This window comes from Ooceraea biroi, chromosome 8 (genome assembly GCF_003672135.1).
Source record: "Ooceraea biroi isolate clonal line C1 chromosome 8, Obir_v5.4, whole genome shotgun sequence".
Classification (NCBI taxonomy): Eukaryota; Metazoa; Arthropoda; class Insecta; order Hymenoptera; family Formicidae; genus Ooceraea; species Ooceraea biroi.
Window position 1 is genome coordinate 6167491 of NC_039513.1, and position 17316 is coordinate 6184806.

General features: G+C 46.3%; 2 protein-coding genes across 4 annotated transcripts in view; one reads left to right on the top strand and one right to left on the bottom strand.

Moving 5' to 3' along the window:
- Positions 1–6946, bottom strand: part of LOC105287880 (growth factor receptor-bound protein 14) — a 244544-nt gene extending 237598 nt beyond the window's left edge. The window contains exon 1 of one of the 2 annotated variants that reach the window (XM_026971766.1): positions 6538–6946. In XM_026971766.1, the coding sequence (XP_026827567.1) occupies positions 6538–6617 (80 nt within the window). In that variant the 5' untranslated portion in view covers positions 6618–6946. The remainder of the gene's footprint in view (positions 1–6537) is intronic. The other variant, XM_026971765.1, reaches the window with a different exon arrangement.
- The window catches only part of LOC105287882 (SET and MYND domain-containing protein 4), a 101785-nt gene that overhangs the window by 51781 nt on the left and 32688 nt on the right, over positions 1–17316 (top strand). The window contains exon 1 of one of the 2 annotated variants that reach the window (XM_011353742.3): positions 14796–17143. The exons of the other annotated variant lie outside the window; for it this stretch is intronic. Coding sequence (XP_011352044.2) covers positions 16783–17143 — 361 coding nt within the window. The 5' untranslated portion in view covers positions 14796–16782. Of the gene's footprint in view, positions 1–14795; positions 17144–17316 lie in introns of those variants that run through there. 2 annotated transcript variants of the gene reach the window in all.

Below are 17316 nucleotides of genomic sequence, written 5' to 3' on the forward strand. Positions count from 1 at the left end.
CTATGCAGCCGAAGAAGCGGCGCGCGCTGCGCGATTCAGGCCGATTTGCCGGCAAAGAGCCGAGAAGGGGCGAACGCCCGGGAATGGATTATCGAAGAAGCGAGATTTCCAAACGAGATTTAGAGTGTCAGCGAGGGGCCGAAGGAACGGGCCGCGCGTCTGGAAAAGCTTCAACTTTCCGCTCCTCCTCGAGGTCTGGAGGGCGAAAATGACGGGCGAGGTACATCGAAGGACGCGACGGGTCCTTTCAAGCCCGTCTGTTGCCGCCCGCCCATAGCACACCCGGCCAGAAAACTTTTATCTGCCGCCGATGATTTATGTATGAGCTGTGTTAAATTGTTTTGTTAGAGCAACTCACCGAATTAGCATCGCTAAAGCGCTCGTTCTCTCAATTATAAAGCCCGGCAACGGCAACGGCAACGGAAATTCTGGCGCCTCGTCCAGACGCTCGTGTCGAACAGGACGGACCCGCAAAACGGTCGTTAAATGTACGATCCGCGCTAGGATCGCAGTAGATTGCGACGTGACGATACTCCAGCGCAGGAGTATTTTAGCTTATCGTAACCTCTGTGGAATCTCCACGTGCGCTTAATGCAAGCTATTATCGTTACAGTACAATGCGTCAGCTCGGGAAGAGGAAAACCGACATTTGACAGAAAAACATTACACAACATCTATTAATCTTTTATGCAATGTATAACTAATAATTTCGGATGTAATTTAATGATTAGATTATATTGGAAAAAGTATTTGTCATTACTTTGAATCAGCGTGGTTATAAATCTTCTTTGTTGAAAACACTTGCGACTTTCAGTCACATAGAGATACGTTTACTATGCATGTCACGTTGTTTAAATACAAACTGTTTTTTAAATCACTTTTTAAAAATTACTTGATTTCGTTTGTGATGTGCCTCTTGTGAATTTGCGCGGCGCATCGGTAAGATTTTTGTTGGGAATTATTCATCGCCGACGCCGACGTTTCCCCGCTCAAATGGAGTAAATGAAAGGCCGTTGTGGAGTGAGATAACGCCAGAGCGAGCAGGCAAAGAAGTGAAATTTACAAACAAATTTCTATACAAATATGAACGTATGTTTTACCAATGGAAGCTGCAAACAGAGAGAAAAACTTTAATGATAAGAAAATAAGAGATCTCCGAACGTCGAAATCCATCGAGATTATTGACGAAGAAAGAAAACTTTTCTGCTCATTAAAGAGACAACAAACTTCGGCATGTGATTCACCAGGATAATACGATTTTTTATTTCATCACGTTCCTCGCAAGACAAATTCTTTATTTCCGCTATTATATTCTTCTATTACAACTATATTCCGTTAAATATATATCATTCTTTCTTTCAAATTCTAATAAAATTTTTAATAAAAATAAAGCTCTTACAGTACAGCTCTTACAGAGTTTTACGTAGAGAGTGCTTTGTAGCAGATTTGAGGGCTTTTGGAAACTTTAGAAAGAAAGATGCTGATTATAATATTTAAAAATTGTTGTAACGTAATGGTGACTTGACTTTGTCAAAGTTTAGGATCGCTACATGTGATTCTTTTTTCCAAATATTCAAATATAGATTCCAAACATAAAATAGTTGACATAATTTATGTAAACATCCAGATGTAATGCAAAGCACGCAATATTAAACGCCCAACCTTATAGACCAAAACTACACAATGGATGCCTCTCATTCCCACCTGCTTCTCCACTCTTGGAACGATGACTGGAAAACGTCGAAAAAGAACCGGGATAAATCTGGCAAATAAAATTACGCTTTGTGCCGGTCGGCAATTCGCCGAGCACGCGGGACAGCTTGAAAAATCACCACAGATGCGAGAACGTGGGCCAAGAGAGGAGAAAGACAGAAAGAAAGAGAGAGAGAGTAAGCTGCGCGTGCGGTCGAGGTCACCGAGATGTCGCTGAGATTATTGGTGAAGACGAAAAGTTCGCCGCGAACGCACACGGCCGCGGGAAGAAACGACGGGGTGAAAAGTTTTCATCGGCGCCGATAGGGTCGTGCAGCTGGTGATCTGCCGAACGTTGAAAGGGAACGGAAAGAAGCAAGAGAGAGAGAGAGAGATGAGATGAGAGGCAATGATTCCTGTAATTTAGAGTTCCGCCGTACTTTCGAGGGCCAGGGTACTCCTGCATTGCTGCACCTGAGTTCTGCCGCGCGCCCGCGCGCGCACGTCTAAGAAATCCATTAGGGGCCATTTATTTCCCACCGTTCCGTGCCACTCTGACTGCGACAGCGAATCGAAGGACGGCAGGAGAGGAAGAGGCAGGGACGCGGGAAAAAAGAAAGAAAAGTGGAAGAACGAGAGAGGAACGTTGAAGGGAGTAAAATAAATGTACAAACGAGATTCCGGGAGTGCCTGCGTGTGCGCTTCGGATCCTAGAAACGACCCTGGGACAACGACAACGACAACGACGACGACTGTGGCGACGACGATGCGGCGGGCGCCGCGTTGATGGGAGAGTAAAGAATGCCTCAGGGTAGGTCGTGCGCGCCAGGGAACTCGCGCAAGGGTGACGACTGACGCCCAGCTTAGGGATGTTTCGGAGCAGCGGAGAGGAACCGAGGGGAAAGAGCGAGCGATTACTCAAAACTGCTGGCTAGGTAGACAACAAGTCATACAAATTCGCCAGACACTTCCAGTCACCCTCGTAGCTGTTCCGTCTTCTTCTCGCAGCGCGTTTGTCCGCGACACTTTGATTGCGCGCTTGATGCCGCTTCTTCTTCGCGAATCGCAGCGCGCATAAAGACGATTACGGCAGATTAAAGTAGACAAAGAAGGAAGTCGATGCCGGAGAGACGGCGCAAGATTCACGAATTAAATTCCGGAAATACTGAGATGTGGAAAAGGCGGAGAAACTCTTGTAAAACAGAGACTCGCATAACTGGATAATTGCAAAATATTTCTTCTCTCGTTGTGTGCATCTTTTTATACATACTTTTTTAATATTAAATTAATATATCCATTTCGACGAAGTTTCCTAAATGCTCCGAGATTAATTAATAGCTGATATTGCATCACACTTCGCGCTTCATATATCTTCCCGACAACTTCGAAAGTTCCTTGGTTTATTTTTCATCGTACGCACGCCTCGCGCTAAGAAAATTAAACCTGCGAGCGGAAAGAAGCGCCCGAGGTGTGAGATAAACGAGGCGCGCAGTGATATAACTTGGGAGGACTGAGATTTCTCCCCTCGTCGGCCGCTGCGAGGAAGATCTGTCGGATTGGCAGACTCGCGAGAGTGAGAACTCGAGGAGTGAGGCTTCAATGACGGGTAAACGAGAAACGAACGGCCATTATCACGGCGCACTTGCGAATCCGATGGATTATTAGCACAAAGTTACTTGAGCTCACGCAAAGCCCACCCGAATTTCCGCGGCGGAAACGTCAGGAAACGCATTAGTGGTGTACGCTTCCCAACAATCCATTGTATCCTTGTATTACCGCTATCTCTCTCCGTCAGCATTCACAGTCTGTTACGCGCCGATTTATCTGCCTCGAGCGTGCAGTAGCTCTTTCATGTATTTAGAATCAGATTGAGAATCGATACTACAATATATATTACAATACGTACATTCCAGGAGACAAATTCTTCCTGAACAACCAGAGAAACGTACGAGGTACATAAATATACGCAGGGTAATTCACAGAGTTTTATCGGCGTTTTAGCAGATAATTCCAAAGGCCGTTTTAAGCATGGAGAGAGTCAAGTTGTCACTGTATTTATGCTTCCGACTTATAATGGTGCTTGAGATCTCCAAACTATAACAAAGCGATATGATGGCAAATATACATGTAAAACATTCGAAGGACTTTTTAAACATTTTTACGCGAGAGTAAGTTTTTAAACGACAAACTCGTTGGAATGTACAAACAATAACGAAGTATACCTCGATCAGCGAAATACATGCGAAAAGTAAATGCTAGACAGAGGAAGTAAAAAACGAGATGGTAAATGTTGGTTCATGTAAATGATCCGTACGATGGCTGAAGTAACTCGAGTCCATGCTGCACTGTGCACGTAATCACGAAAAGAATACCATTCTTACGCCGTCGAGGATAGAATTAGCTCGCCTTCCTTTGTAAAATCCCGGACGGATGGAAAAATTAACGCTCGGTGCGCTCGGTTCTCGGCGTGGAAAACCGTCCGCGGCGTGTTTGCCACCGCCGAAAATTAATCTCGACGAGTTATGGCTCTAATTTAACCGCGTCGTCTTCCGTGACACGCGTACGTCTTTCGCGAGCGCGTCCGTTCGCCCAGAGTCGCTAACGAGCGTGCTTTTCTCATGGAGAAGAGTAATTTGGCAAATTAGAGACGAGGGATCGATGAACGATATTCACACCGTGAGACAGCGTAAAGGATCGCGCGTATAATAGCCCAGCCGGAAGTGGCTCTCCGCGGAATAAGCGCCTTCGACGTCCGGGGTGGGTTGGATGAACTAGGGGCAACTTTCCCGCCGACGTGTTTCCGCAATAAGTTACATACATTATGGCAGAATTATCCGTTGCAACGTTCCTTTTTTGTCATCGCATATTCAAACTTCGTAACACTTCAGGGCATTTCACCCTAATAACATTACAAAACGTTGTAAATGTCACGATGCGGCGTTACACGAGACAATCCCTCTTCATGACACGTTATCATGAAACGTCGCCTCTGCTAAATGCTCCGATTACTATTGTTGGCACGCTGGTGGATTGGCGCTTTGGCCAGCAGAAACCACTTCACCGAGTTGCCGCTCCGCCAGACCGAAAGGGTTAAAAGCTTCCCTGATTTTCGGCCGATTTCGCGGAAAACTTTCGACTGATGGGACGAACTCTTAGCGAACTGTCGGACAGCTTAACCTCATGATCTCGTGATGCTTGCGACGGTAGAAAGATCACGGCAGTTTGGCTTACTTAGCGCGAAGTGCAAGACGACATGCAATTACACGCGAAATCGTTCGAACGTCTGAGAAATTTTGCATCAAACTTTTTAATACAATTTAAAAAAGACTCTTCAGGTAGACTTCTCATTTCCTTTTCAAAATTGATACTTCGTAAGACACATGTCATCACCATGTAATACATTCGTAACCCCAAGTTAGACAGTTCTGAATCTGATAGACTTCGAGTAGTTAAAAGAAACGCTTAAACATTGAAAAAAGCTGCGCTGAAATTTGCATAAGAGGGCTCACGCTGGTCACGAAACAACCCCCGTATAAACGAGGTAGGTAAATAAATTGCGATTGGCGGGGGAAACGGGAGAGGAGGATTGCAAAACGCAATCGCGCGACTGATGGACGATTCGCGGAGAAGAGCATTAAGCGGAGGGTTAAAAAATTGAAGGAACGTTTAACAAACGTCAACGATCGGATTAGCCGCTGATCCGATTAAACCGAGGAACCGTCGATCGATGCTGTTTACAAACAACGTGGCGGAGGAGAAGGTGACGGCGGTGGTGGCTCGAAGCTGCTCTCGAGGAAATCGAGAGACGCGCGAATCTAGCTCATCCGATCGATCTTTTCTAAATCACGAACGTTTTAAAGGCCGACTATGACTTTGCGATTTCACTGCTGTGCAAGTTATCGAGCGAGCGTGCTATCGAGAAAGAAAGACAAAAAGTGCGCGCGAGCGAGCGAGAGAGAAGAGAGAAAGAGAGAGAGAGAGAGCGCATAAACGCGAACTCGTTTTGCAAAAGAGATCTGCGGAGTACGAAAATAACGCGAATCTATATTCGCAGATATAAACGGGCAAATGGGGTTCGAGAGCTCTCGCGTGTCGACGAGCACTCTCCAGCAAAAACCGTCCTTATGATTCAAACAGATCGGTCATGCGTCGATTTACAAACATTCCGAACCGAAGCGAGCGAAAGAAATTTAAATTTACCGGAAACTTAACCGATCATCGTGTTGACACGACGGCCGCGTACGGGCGAGAGGAAGCGGAAAGTCGCGGCTCCGGCGAGCGCGATCGTCCTCGGCTAAAACGTTCGGTATCCCCGGGAAGTTTCAGGGAGAATCTCGCGCGCGCTTCCCGCTTCTGTCTGCCCCCCGTTCCCTTCGTTCCACCCCCGGCATCGCTAACGACCTGAAAACCGCCAAGATATACGGCGGGCTCGCATATCACCGTGGAAGAATACCCCCGCGCCCCAGTCCGGAAGATAGTCGAAAGTGGAAAAGGTCGTGCGGAGTCAGACGCGCGCGGCGGGGAGAATGTACGGTGGCTTCCTAGCGAGGAAACCGTGACTACCGGCGGCTCTCCCGCAGGATCGGAAATGATCGCATCGCGGATTCCTTCGCTCTTTCTCTCTCGTCACGATAGTCTCCACTTTTCTCCTCTTTGTCTCTTCCTCTCTCTCTCTCTCTCTCGCTCTTTCTTCTCTAACGTAATCATCGATGTCGTCTGATATAACGCATGCATATCACCGTGGCCAACCGCACTCGACGCTCGGCGGTTGCGTCACCGTGCGAGTGCACGATCGCGAGCCAATTTACATTATACGTTCTCCTGTCCGTCTGTCTTGACACTCACGATCGTTTCTCTCCCTCGGCTTTTCTTCTAGCGTTCCTCTTCGCCAGCCAGATATCCGGCTCGTATATATCGCGCTGCATTGGCCGGTCTTGCACTTTACCACTTTTCTCCCTCGTATCAATCCACACTGAGACCGCCTGGTCGGTTATCGTCGTGCGACGCGCGTCTTTTCCCACCTCGAAACTGTATCATCTTCTCTTCTCAGCCGGCGTGCACTCCCGCTCGCGTAAATACACACACGAGGACCACACACAATCGCCGGTTAATGCCAGACTACCGCCAAGACACGTGGCATTCGCGGCCGCTCTTTTTTCTTGTCTCCTGATCTGCCGCGGCTGGCAGCGTGTAAAGAGACCGGCATGACCCCCGTCTCCTCGCATAAATCACCCGTACGATCCTGACGGGCCGAGGTCGCGTCGCCTACTGCGAGACGGCGGCGCGAGGCGTCGCATAACCGTCCGCCGCCGTCCGTGTACGCCGGCGTGCTGCGTGATGCCGCGACGCCCACGCAAGATCAGGCGGGATGCGCGCACGAGCCGGCGATCGCTCTCATCGCCGCGATTAGTCGCGATTTCGTGCGCTCGATCGTTATTGACTGGAAACACTGGCGAGTCCAGTGAGCCAACATTGGCAATCATTGCGATTCGTGGGAGAGAACCTTGCGAATTTTCGCGTCAATGATCGAAACGTTGACCGAACCATCCTCGCAAATTCGTGGGTAAACAAACCAGTGGGAGCGCGAAGTTATCTGAAAATTGAGTAATACCGTGTAAAGTATAAATAACTGAAATTTATATCACCGTTTATCGATAACTCGAGAGAGCTGTTTATGAAAGTCGAGTACTGCTTTTCTGAAAGATTCACGCACGAAATAACGCGATATTTCTTGTTTGATATCCTGCTATCGCGAATAGTCTTCCCTGATACCGGACGTTGCACGCACGACGCAACACGGGACGATACATTATTTCGCGGCGGATTAGGGATGTACGCGTTAATTATTAATCGTCAATCGCAATTAGCGACAGTTGCTACGCATCCGATCGATAATGCGCACCTCAGAATTCTCCATCGCATGCACGCGGCTCATAATTTTATTTCGAACGAACGTCGACGGAATTATAATCTAGGTAAAATGACATGCGATATACGGATTCGTGGGAGCATCATCGTATCGCGGTCATTGTCATCTTCAATGATCTCCATACGGCGAAACGCGTGAAATAATTGCATGCGCCGCACGATTCGCCGAGTGAATCTCGATGCGGGTAACTAGCGGGAAAGCGCGGAATCACGAAACAGAGGTAATCCTACGGCGCCATTAATAATTCGTCGGGGAGCCGTCATAACTTCAGGTGCACTGATGTGCCTGTGAGAGAAAATTCAGGAGATTCGTTAATCAAATTTTGCGGCAACCAGGGAATCCGCGGGTGACACTGTGAAACATTTATATCGCCGCTATTACCTCGGGGATACGCGGAGACTTTCTGAAAAAAAGGAGGAAAGAGGAAACGGAGAAAGGAAACGTAACACGTCGTTAAGGCAATTGCGAAGACGAGCTTAAAATATTAAAAACAGCCGAGTCTGCTGTGAATAAAATACATGAATCGACGGAGCATGAAATGTACAAAATTACTTGAATCCGTATTTCTATAAAAATCAGAGTTCCGCGTTAGTACCATTATTTCATTAAAATAACTCCACATAAAAATGCAGAAGATACCCTGATGGAGAAACAAAGAGCATTCATGATGAGGGCTTTACTTTGTCCCAATTTCACGTATTGAACATCAAATATTTGTGCAACGAAAAATCACGTACAAAATAACGGAATTACGAGAAAATGATTTCCCTTAATTCGCTGTGGGGCGTAGGAAGTATGGTTGCATTCAGGCAGCCTTAACTCTCCGAGGGTTAAGACGAGCGCGAGTAATAAGCAAATATCATTTCCAATCGTCGGTCGCAATTGTATTGAGCGACATTCGCCACACCGGCGTCGTCGCCCGACTAATTAGATTGCACGGAAGCTCGGATCCGTGTGTCTTTGCGAGCACGGGGCGGATTATCGATCTCGCTCGCGAAGATAATAGCAACTCGCCGCCGCCTTATGGTGTTCGGAGACGACGATGGTGCGACAATCTCTCTGAGCGCGGCGCCGCGCGACACAGCTCGAGCTGCACAACCGCTACTTTAGCCGCGCGCGTCCGCGAACTTCCATAACTTCGTTCCCCGTTACGGGATAGCGAACGGAATGGAGTTTCCCGGCGGCACGAGAGATGAACGGCAGATGCGGAACGCATAGCGGAGATATTATTCTCGACGTCATTGACTCGCGATAAGAAGGCTAATATTTGGACTGCGACTCGTCGTCCATTGCACGTTTTCTTTTTTTCTACCCTCGCGGTCCAGGAAATACTGCCGAGATGAGATAGCGAACGCTCGTTAAATAGTTACGCGCGAATTCGATTAGTGACTAAGCTTTCGTTCCATTCTCCCTATTTCCTCACGTTTTCATGTATATATACATTGTTAATATATACACAGATATATTTTTAACAACGAATGGATTAACTGAGGGGCTAAGAAACTCTTATCGATTAATTACGGAACGTCATGTATCGTGAAATTTTCAATTAACAATCAAACAGGATCGGACTAGCAGCAATCAGAGAGACGCGTCGAGCGAGCGGTATCTCTTGGAAGTCTCTCGACAAAGAGAGAACGAAACGAGAAAGTTGGAAGACGTTCCACAAAACATTTTTGCTCGCCGCTTTCCGCGCGTAAGAGGATTAAATTAAAACGCTAACATCGAGAAATCGCTTTCATCTTTATGAGATTGCCCGGCGTGCGCTTTGCAAGCAAAAGGGGGCGGAAGGGCGGCAGAGCGGGACGCAAAGGGAACGCGAGAGTGGGCGAGCGGAAGAGAGAGATGCAGCGCGGACACGTCGTTGGGATGGTCGCATGTAGCAGTAACGGAAAGGGATTTGATCGATCGAATCATCTCGCTAAATCTGTGACCGGGTAGAGTCGATGCACATGACAGGCGCTTCGGCGAAGATTTTCCCGTTGCGGAACGCAGCCGTCTCTCTCCCCCTCCGTCTCTGCCGCTTAATTGACTTCATTAACGCTACCGATCGTAGAGCGACGCATTTCGCAACTCGCGCCGACAATTGATGACGGTTCATCGTACATTCAATATCATTATCGGTCGGCCTGGCTTAATCAAGTCCCTGCGCGGAATGTGATAAACGATTACCGATCTTTGGGCGAAACGCGAGCGATAGCGGGGTGACTCGCGTGGCTGAGCGGGAGGGCGAGCGGGCGGGCGGGTGGGCGCAAATAAACGCTGTAATTAACCGGGTTACAATTAGGCTTACGGCGACAAACACGCGCGCAAACTGCGCAGTCCTGGCCGCGGTCGTTCGGCGAACCACCTGATGATTCGGCAAGATTTCTGCGGGTAATCGTGTCATGGACGATTACATTCCGGCGGTCGCCGCTATATTTTACTCTCGTCCGTATACGGAAGGGGATGAAAGATTGTTCGCGTAACGCGTTCCGCATTTCCATTAAACGGGGGCGGTAAATAAATACATCGACTGCTCGGGAAGATGGCCAGACCTTCGAAGACAATCGATAGATTAATGGAGGTCTACTTACTCCGCTCTGGGAATTAAATTCCTTTATATCGAGTAGTGAGAGATAAATAAAATTCGACTAACTCTTTCGTTTCTCTCTCTCCCTTTTTCTTTTCCTTCCTTAGAGAAGGCTGCATTTAAATAGGAATGAAGCATTTTGTATTTGCGCGATGCATCATGCCGCGTTCGATCTACCGATCTATTATAAAGCGGAACGAAAATGGAGCCCGAGATTCGAAGATCGATTTCCGTCTTCACGGCAAAGAAAGAGAGAGAAGTACGTTTTCTTCTCATTTGCGTAAAGTGCTTTCCGCGCGCGTGTCCAGCGTATAATACATCGCGAAAAACGGTCCCCGAGGGGCCGTTCACGATAATTTATTGCGCGGTTCTCGGCATAAACTAGTTTACGGAGACGCGACGGTTTCGGTCCGGAACTGGCCACGGTTAGTCCGGATTACACAGGGAGATCTCCGTCTGAAGCTTGAAAACCGTCGCTGTGCAGCAGACCGGAGTACGATTTGAACGAGATGCATTCAAATAATTACGCAGATGATGTTTTACCTTGTTGGATCAACAGCTTTCCTTCGAGATATTTTTACTCAGCGAAATGGGCATGTAAAACATAATAGTACAATTTTAATTAGGTGTACATTTTAGAACATAAATAAATAGGCTCATTGAATCACTGGAACAAATTGCTTCTGGTTCAGCGGATTGAAATATGAAAGATATCGTTAACGCGTGTCATTCTTTATATAATTTCTGCAATAAAAATTAAATTTAAAATAAAACGATTTCCGGAGACTGTTATAATCGAAAAAAGCTCAATACAAAATACAACTTGCTTAGATATATACAGCTTATGATATAGAGTATGATATAGACGGGATATAGAGTAATAAAAAAAGTTGACGTACGTTAGCAATTTTATGCGTAGATTTAGCATTTTATCGCATTTTTCGTGCTCGTTGGCTTATCTAGTGTTTCGAAAGAAGCAGATTCTCCAGCTGGCTCGCGACGAGATTGATGACTCTGCTAGCTGACGCATTAGAAATTGTCGAAAAAGAATCTGCAACTTATCGGAAGACATAAAGAATAAAAATCCGCTTGCACGCAAGTGCCGCGATGGTAAAAAATCCGCTTGCGCACGACGAATTTTACAGAAGCGAACGCTTCATTACGCGCACGCTCCGGTCACGTTCAGTCAAGAAGGTCGTGTGAGCTAATGTAACACCCGCGCATACGATATCAGTCGATCGCTCCGGGTATACGACGGGCGGTAAATTGATAAAAAGAAATTGCGAAAGAGACGCGAGTGCTCTACGAAAGCGATAAAACGCGCCGACGGATGTACACTAGGCGTCATAAAAACTCTATCATGTTAAGGAAGAAAAAGGTGAAAAAAGTGCAGAAATTTTGAAAATGAGTTGAGATCAAATTCATTGGACGATCATCTAATGTACAGGAAGCTTTTATTCCTGTTAAAGGAATAGATTAAAAATTTGTATCAAAAAATATTTATCACCTCAAATTACTCTGTGACAGCGTTGACACATCTTTATCACGAAGAACTATAATATTACTTAGAAACGTTTCATTTTCGCTGAAGTGTTCATCTCCCTCTATTAATACGAAACAATTTATGACGTCTGGTGTACGAACTATTCGATACGTTCCATTCGATGTCACATGTTTAGAGATCAGATTGCGCGTCACTGAAGACGACTAATATTTAATACGTTGACATAAGCGGGAATTGATCCGATAACTCTCCGCTTGGACGCAATCACATTGGAAATCGGCTAATAAAGATTGACTTAGAGCTCACGAGAACCGAGACAGCCGATAACGTCGTTAACCGGTCGATGATATAATTTTCTTGAACGAAAACATTTTTCACGGTAAAATATTCTCTGTTATATCTTGCTTAATATCCATCGAATATACATGAACAGCGCGAAGCACGATTGCAGTTGTAAATGCGGGATTTGCGATGGATTCCAATATCCAGTGTGAAAATCATGTGTTACTACTTCCGGAAATATATCAATTTTCCTCGTAATTGGCAAGAACGCCTCACTAAATGCGGTTTAAACTTTGGTCTCCAGTTGGCCTGCTGTGAAATTTGCATTTAATGACACGTGGCCGGTGGCGCAGAATGCGCAGAGCCGAAGTGAGATATTTCGTCGAACAAGGTGCGATGGTAATTTCGCGCCCTTATACGGCTGTGGTCAAGAGAAACGCGGTGCACGCACGGAAAATAAATTCTTCAATAATTAATTCCAGCATTTTTGCAAGTTTTATTGAAAGAAATGCACAGATATATCGCTACAGTACACGTTACAGTCAGAAAGACGAAAAGGTAGAACAACTTCTCCTTCGTTGCAGCAGACATTTTAAAACAGCCGCACGAAGGCCCGTCGCTGCAGCGCTGGGAGAAAAGTCGATAAAAATACCATTAAGATCCCTCGGCGAATATTTCGCCGGCATTATTGTGCAATTTGCTCGAATTACGCGAATCAACCGCGTCTTTCTGCCCTAACACGCGAAACGGCTTACCGTAGCCGACAAAAAAGAATGGCATTTAGCGTCTATACGAATTAAATGGCCGTCGGGAACTTAACTACGGATTACGTCGGGGCTTCATATTGTGCGCGTATTGCACGCGAACGTTCTGCTTAACGCGTGATAGCGATATTACCGTGCCTCGCAATAAATATGGTACGAGCTCTGACAAATCTATTAATTACTAGTGGCATAGGGCGAGCGGGTAAATCTACCCGAAGGGTTGCTGCTGCACGCAGTAACGAGAGAGCATTCGAGACCGATAAAGCTGCCAACGTTTTGCTTCGCTAGTACCGCGATAACTTCCCATCTTAGCTCATAAATCGGCCCGATTATCGCGAACCGTCGGTAAGATACGTTGTCAGCGAACGTTCCCACCGAGAAAATTACGCACGACAAACGGCTGCCGTGCACGAGAACCAGTGTTTCAAAAAAAAGGGGGATTACCCGCAGAATTTAATGCGCCTATCGGAGTTTGGTTGAACCGCTCGGTGAAAAGGGTCTGCGTTACGTTACAAACTGGGAAAAATAAAGGGATTCGACATGGTCCATGGAAATATCGTGATCGACGTTTGCAAACATTTATGTAGTATCTAATGAAACTTGTATTATATGCGATGATATTTGAAGGAAGTTGATTGGACTAGATGATCAAGAAGTTTTCACTATAAAGTAATGCGGCAGGAGCGCAAAATCTTGTATCTGATAAATTTAATGTGTGTGTGGACGCCAGGGTTTGGCGAGTATCCTACAAAATTTTCACGGCACTCTTGTAACAGGGAAGAATCTCGTGACAACAATACTAAAAACTTTGTAAGAGTCTAGAGAAAAATATGAGCCGGATTACGAATAGATAAGGCGTGGGGTCACCTGACACGCATATGACGACTAACGGAGGATATACGTGGTCAGACGTTAAATCGATACAACTGCGGCGATACCGTGCGCGCGATGGCCTCCTCCCTCGGGAATTTCATATGACGTTACTGCGCGAAAGGTTCCATTTACTCGAAGAAGTCAAGTGTCGATATTTCATCAGAAAAGCGGCATCGATACTTTACGTTTTCGAGGGTGGGAAACGTCGGAGTCGTGTACGTATTCTCTCGAGCCAGGTGGCCCGATCGCAGACTTCGTTCTAAAACGTGCCCGCAAAATACCGCCCACATTAAGTAATGTGTCACAGGGAAGTAATGAAGAATTAATTGAAGAATATTGCAGACTACATCACCTTAACGGAACCATCTTGTCAGTTACAAATTTTTTTCGCCAAAACATGAACTTTTCCTTAACAAATCTTAGTTTCTTATATATTCTTTGCGAATTTGTATTTCGTATAAAAATCGAGAAACAGAATATCCAGCGAATTGCGTAATTACAACACTATGTAACTGACGTGATCCACGCAATTAAGATTTTCTGGCAAGACAAAGTCGAATTTGCCTCTCTATTAATCGTAAGTGATCGAAGTGGAGCCACCCAAGAACACCTTGCACATGAGAGCCCGAGGATTTTGCTTGGTGCGCAACAGCAAAAAGTCGCAAGGTGTGGAAACTTCGAGCGGAGTCTCTCTCTCTCTCTCTCTCTCTCTCTCTGCCATGTACGAGCAACGTCACGGTACGACTTTATTACTCGGCTAGTTCGATTTACGAGTTACTCGAATCCAGGTATTTTCCGCCGTGAGCAGCAGCAGGAGCAAGGAAAAGGAAGATCAAGGACGTTCGGCGATAAATTTTCTTGGCTATAATGGGGCTTTGTGTGGTGGAATGGGCAGTGACGGGCGTGGATATCGGGGGAGGTAGGATTTCCGCGCGTCGACTCAAGAGGCGCGACGGTAAGATCGGGGAGAAGGTCGGTGGAAAAAAAGAGAAATAAAGATAGAAAGGTGGAGGACGGTCGAAAAGTCTGTAATATCGGGGATATCGTTATCGATGAGAAATTTTCGTGGGGTTTGCACGATCGCCCGTCGCTTGCGAATGTACGATGCCAGAGGACTCTGCCAATGAGAAGAGTATGCCTCGCGCGTCCAGTTCAGACGGGAATAGATCGTGTCTAAAATTATTTCTCTAGCTATTCTAGACGGAGTAAGAAGAGAGGGAGGTCTTTTCCACGTTCGTAAAACACATTCTGTCCTCGTTCCTCTGTCCATATATATTTGTCCCTCCCTCCCGTCCGCATTCTACCGGCGTCGTCAGTCTAATACCGGTCTTTCGTCCTAATACCTCGTTCGTGTCTATAAAGTAAACCCCTTATAAAGCATCGAGCCGGCGCGAGAAGCGTGAGGAATCCCTGGGTACTGCGGTTTCCGCAGTGAATGAGAGTGGCTGAGGATCTTTAAAGTTTTACTCGTCGAGGGGAGGACGGTACGCCGCCGCGGTAATCCGTTTCAGTCGTTCCGTATGCGCTCGGATATCTACGTCCGTTCGATTCTGAGAAGGAATCGAGAGGAAATCGGGATGCAACGCGGCAGAGGAGAAGTGAAAAGTTTGCATAAAAGGGAGGTAAACGAGCCACAGAAGTGAACATTACCTGAACGTTTATATAGTGCGTTGGACGGTACTATTTAAAGCAGAGATTTAAAACTGGCACAATTCTGAATAAAAGTATTGACTCGATAAATATGTTTTGTATTTATACATACATGTTAATAATATGTAAAGTGTGCCCCGGATCAATTGCCGTGAATGCGTTTTTGATGGTTAATTTACAGTGCAACTGAATATCTGTACCTCTATTGAAATAAACATCGATTTTTACAATTTTCGTGTGGACGATTTCAGATCTCGGATTACATGTCCGTTTGGTACTTTTACACATTTGACGAGACGAACGCAGGTACAAATGCAAGCACACGTAATAGAGAATAATAAAAAATAACGGGTAGATTGAATCGGATACAGTGTTCATCGGAGATTCCAGTAGCGTCCAATTTGCGAAGGAAGACTCGCTCAGCGGACAAAGTTTTTAAATTCGGGTCTCGCTGCCCCCTGATAGAGGATTCCCGAGTGGCTATTTCTCACGAGCGAATAGAGTCGTTTAATTCCGTGGACTCGACACGAGAGAACAGGGATCCGCCTGTGCGTCGGACCTCGGGTTTTTATGATTCAGTGCAGCGGGACGTCTTTTTTCGGACTCGTGCGTTTCTAGCCGGAAGAAAGTTTGCGGAGCTGTATGAAATTACCGTACGAACTTAACGAAATTCCTGCAGTACAAAATATTTTGACGCAGCTCCTTAATATCCCGGTCAGTGCTCCTGACTGAATTGCGTCGTCGGCCCGGTTATTCTTAATTCCGCATTCGCGAAACGAGGTTGCGCGTTTGACGGTAACAGCGGATACAAAATACCGAAACACCCAACTTCTGTAATATTCAAAAGCATCGGTCGGGAGAAACGCGACGATGCAGCAACGGGGGTAACGAGGCAGACTTCTAGTTGGTACATCGAGAAACGTGGCGTGTACGGAAACAGGGAGAGAAGAAAATTGATTGTATTCCGGAGGCAGTCTCCTTTTACGAGCAGAAATACCCAAGATTTCATCAAAATATAATTAGTTAAGAATGTTAAAGGAACTGTATATGTATGTGTGAGAGACATGCACATTGAGCCAAGAGCATAATAACAGAAGTAAACTCAAACAAAAAGAACGGAACAGCGATTCATCTCGTATCTCAGAAGACCCTGCTGTCTCAGGCTGTATGATGCAGAAGAACGGAATAAAGAATGTTTTTAATAATAAGTAGCAGAAAATAGCTTTAGTACCTTTGAGAGAGGAAAAGTATAAAAAGAAGAAAACAAGTAAGCGAGGCGCGATCGTAATAACCGAACTGACGGAGCTGACGGAGCGATACACGCGAACTGCGAACCACGACAGTGGCTGATTCGCGATATAAAAACGGACGGGGCGTATATTCGGCCGTCTAAAGGTGAATTCGCTTGTACACGGGAATCTCATTAAGGGAGGCGCAGTCGAAGCCGAGGGGAAAGAACGCGGCACAAAGGGTTTCTTCAGAACGGTAGCACGCGTGCATCCGTCCGCGCGCAAGAATGCAAGACCACGATGAATTTTACAGAACTCTCTGCTCGTCGGAGACCCTGCGCTCCGGGAAGAAAGGCTTCTTCCACGATTTCAGCGACTTCGTGACTCAAACCGCGGGCGATACCTGGACATCGAGGACATTCAGTCGGATCGATGACGACGAGGAGCGGGTGAGGGCGGTTTTCACCGACGCGAGAATAAGGGACGTCGTGGTCGGCACGCTCGCAAAGGTGAAGCCCCTTTACAGGGACAAGGATGCGGAGATCTCCAAGCGCAGGCGACTCGAAGGATACCAGCACATCGCCATCGGCCAATACGAAAAGGCTCTTTTGCTGTTCAGTCAGGCCGTTCTGCGTGCTCCTCAATCAGGTCGCTAACTAATATAGTAGAACGTTAATAGCAGTCGATTTTGCCGATCAATATTGGAACCTGTAAAGGTGTTTATCACATTTTTGTTGAAACTACGTGTTATCATTATCTTGTTTAATCTCACAGATTTTTCTTGATAATGATGGATACATCAATGTATTATCTTTTGAGAC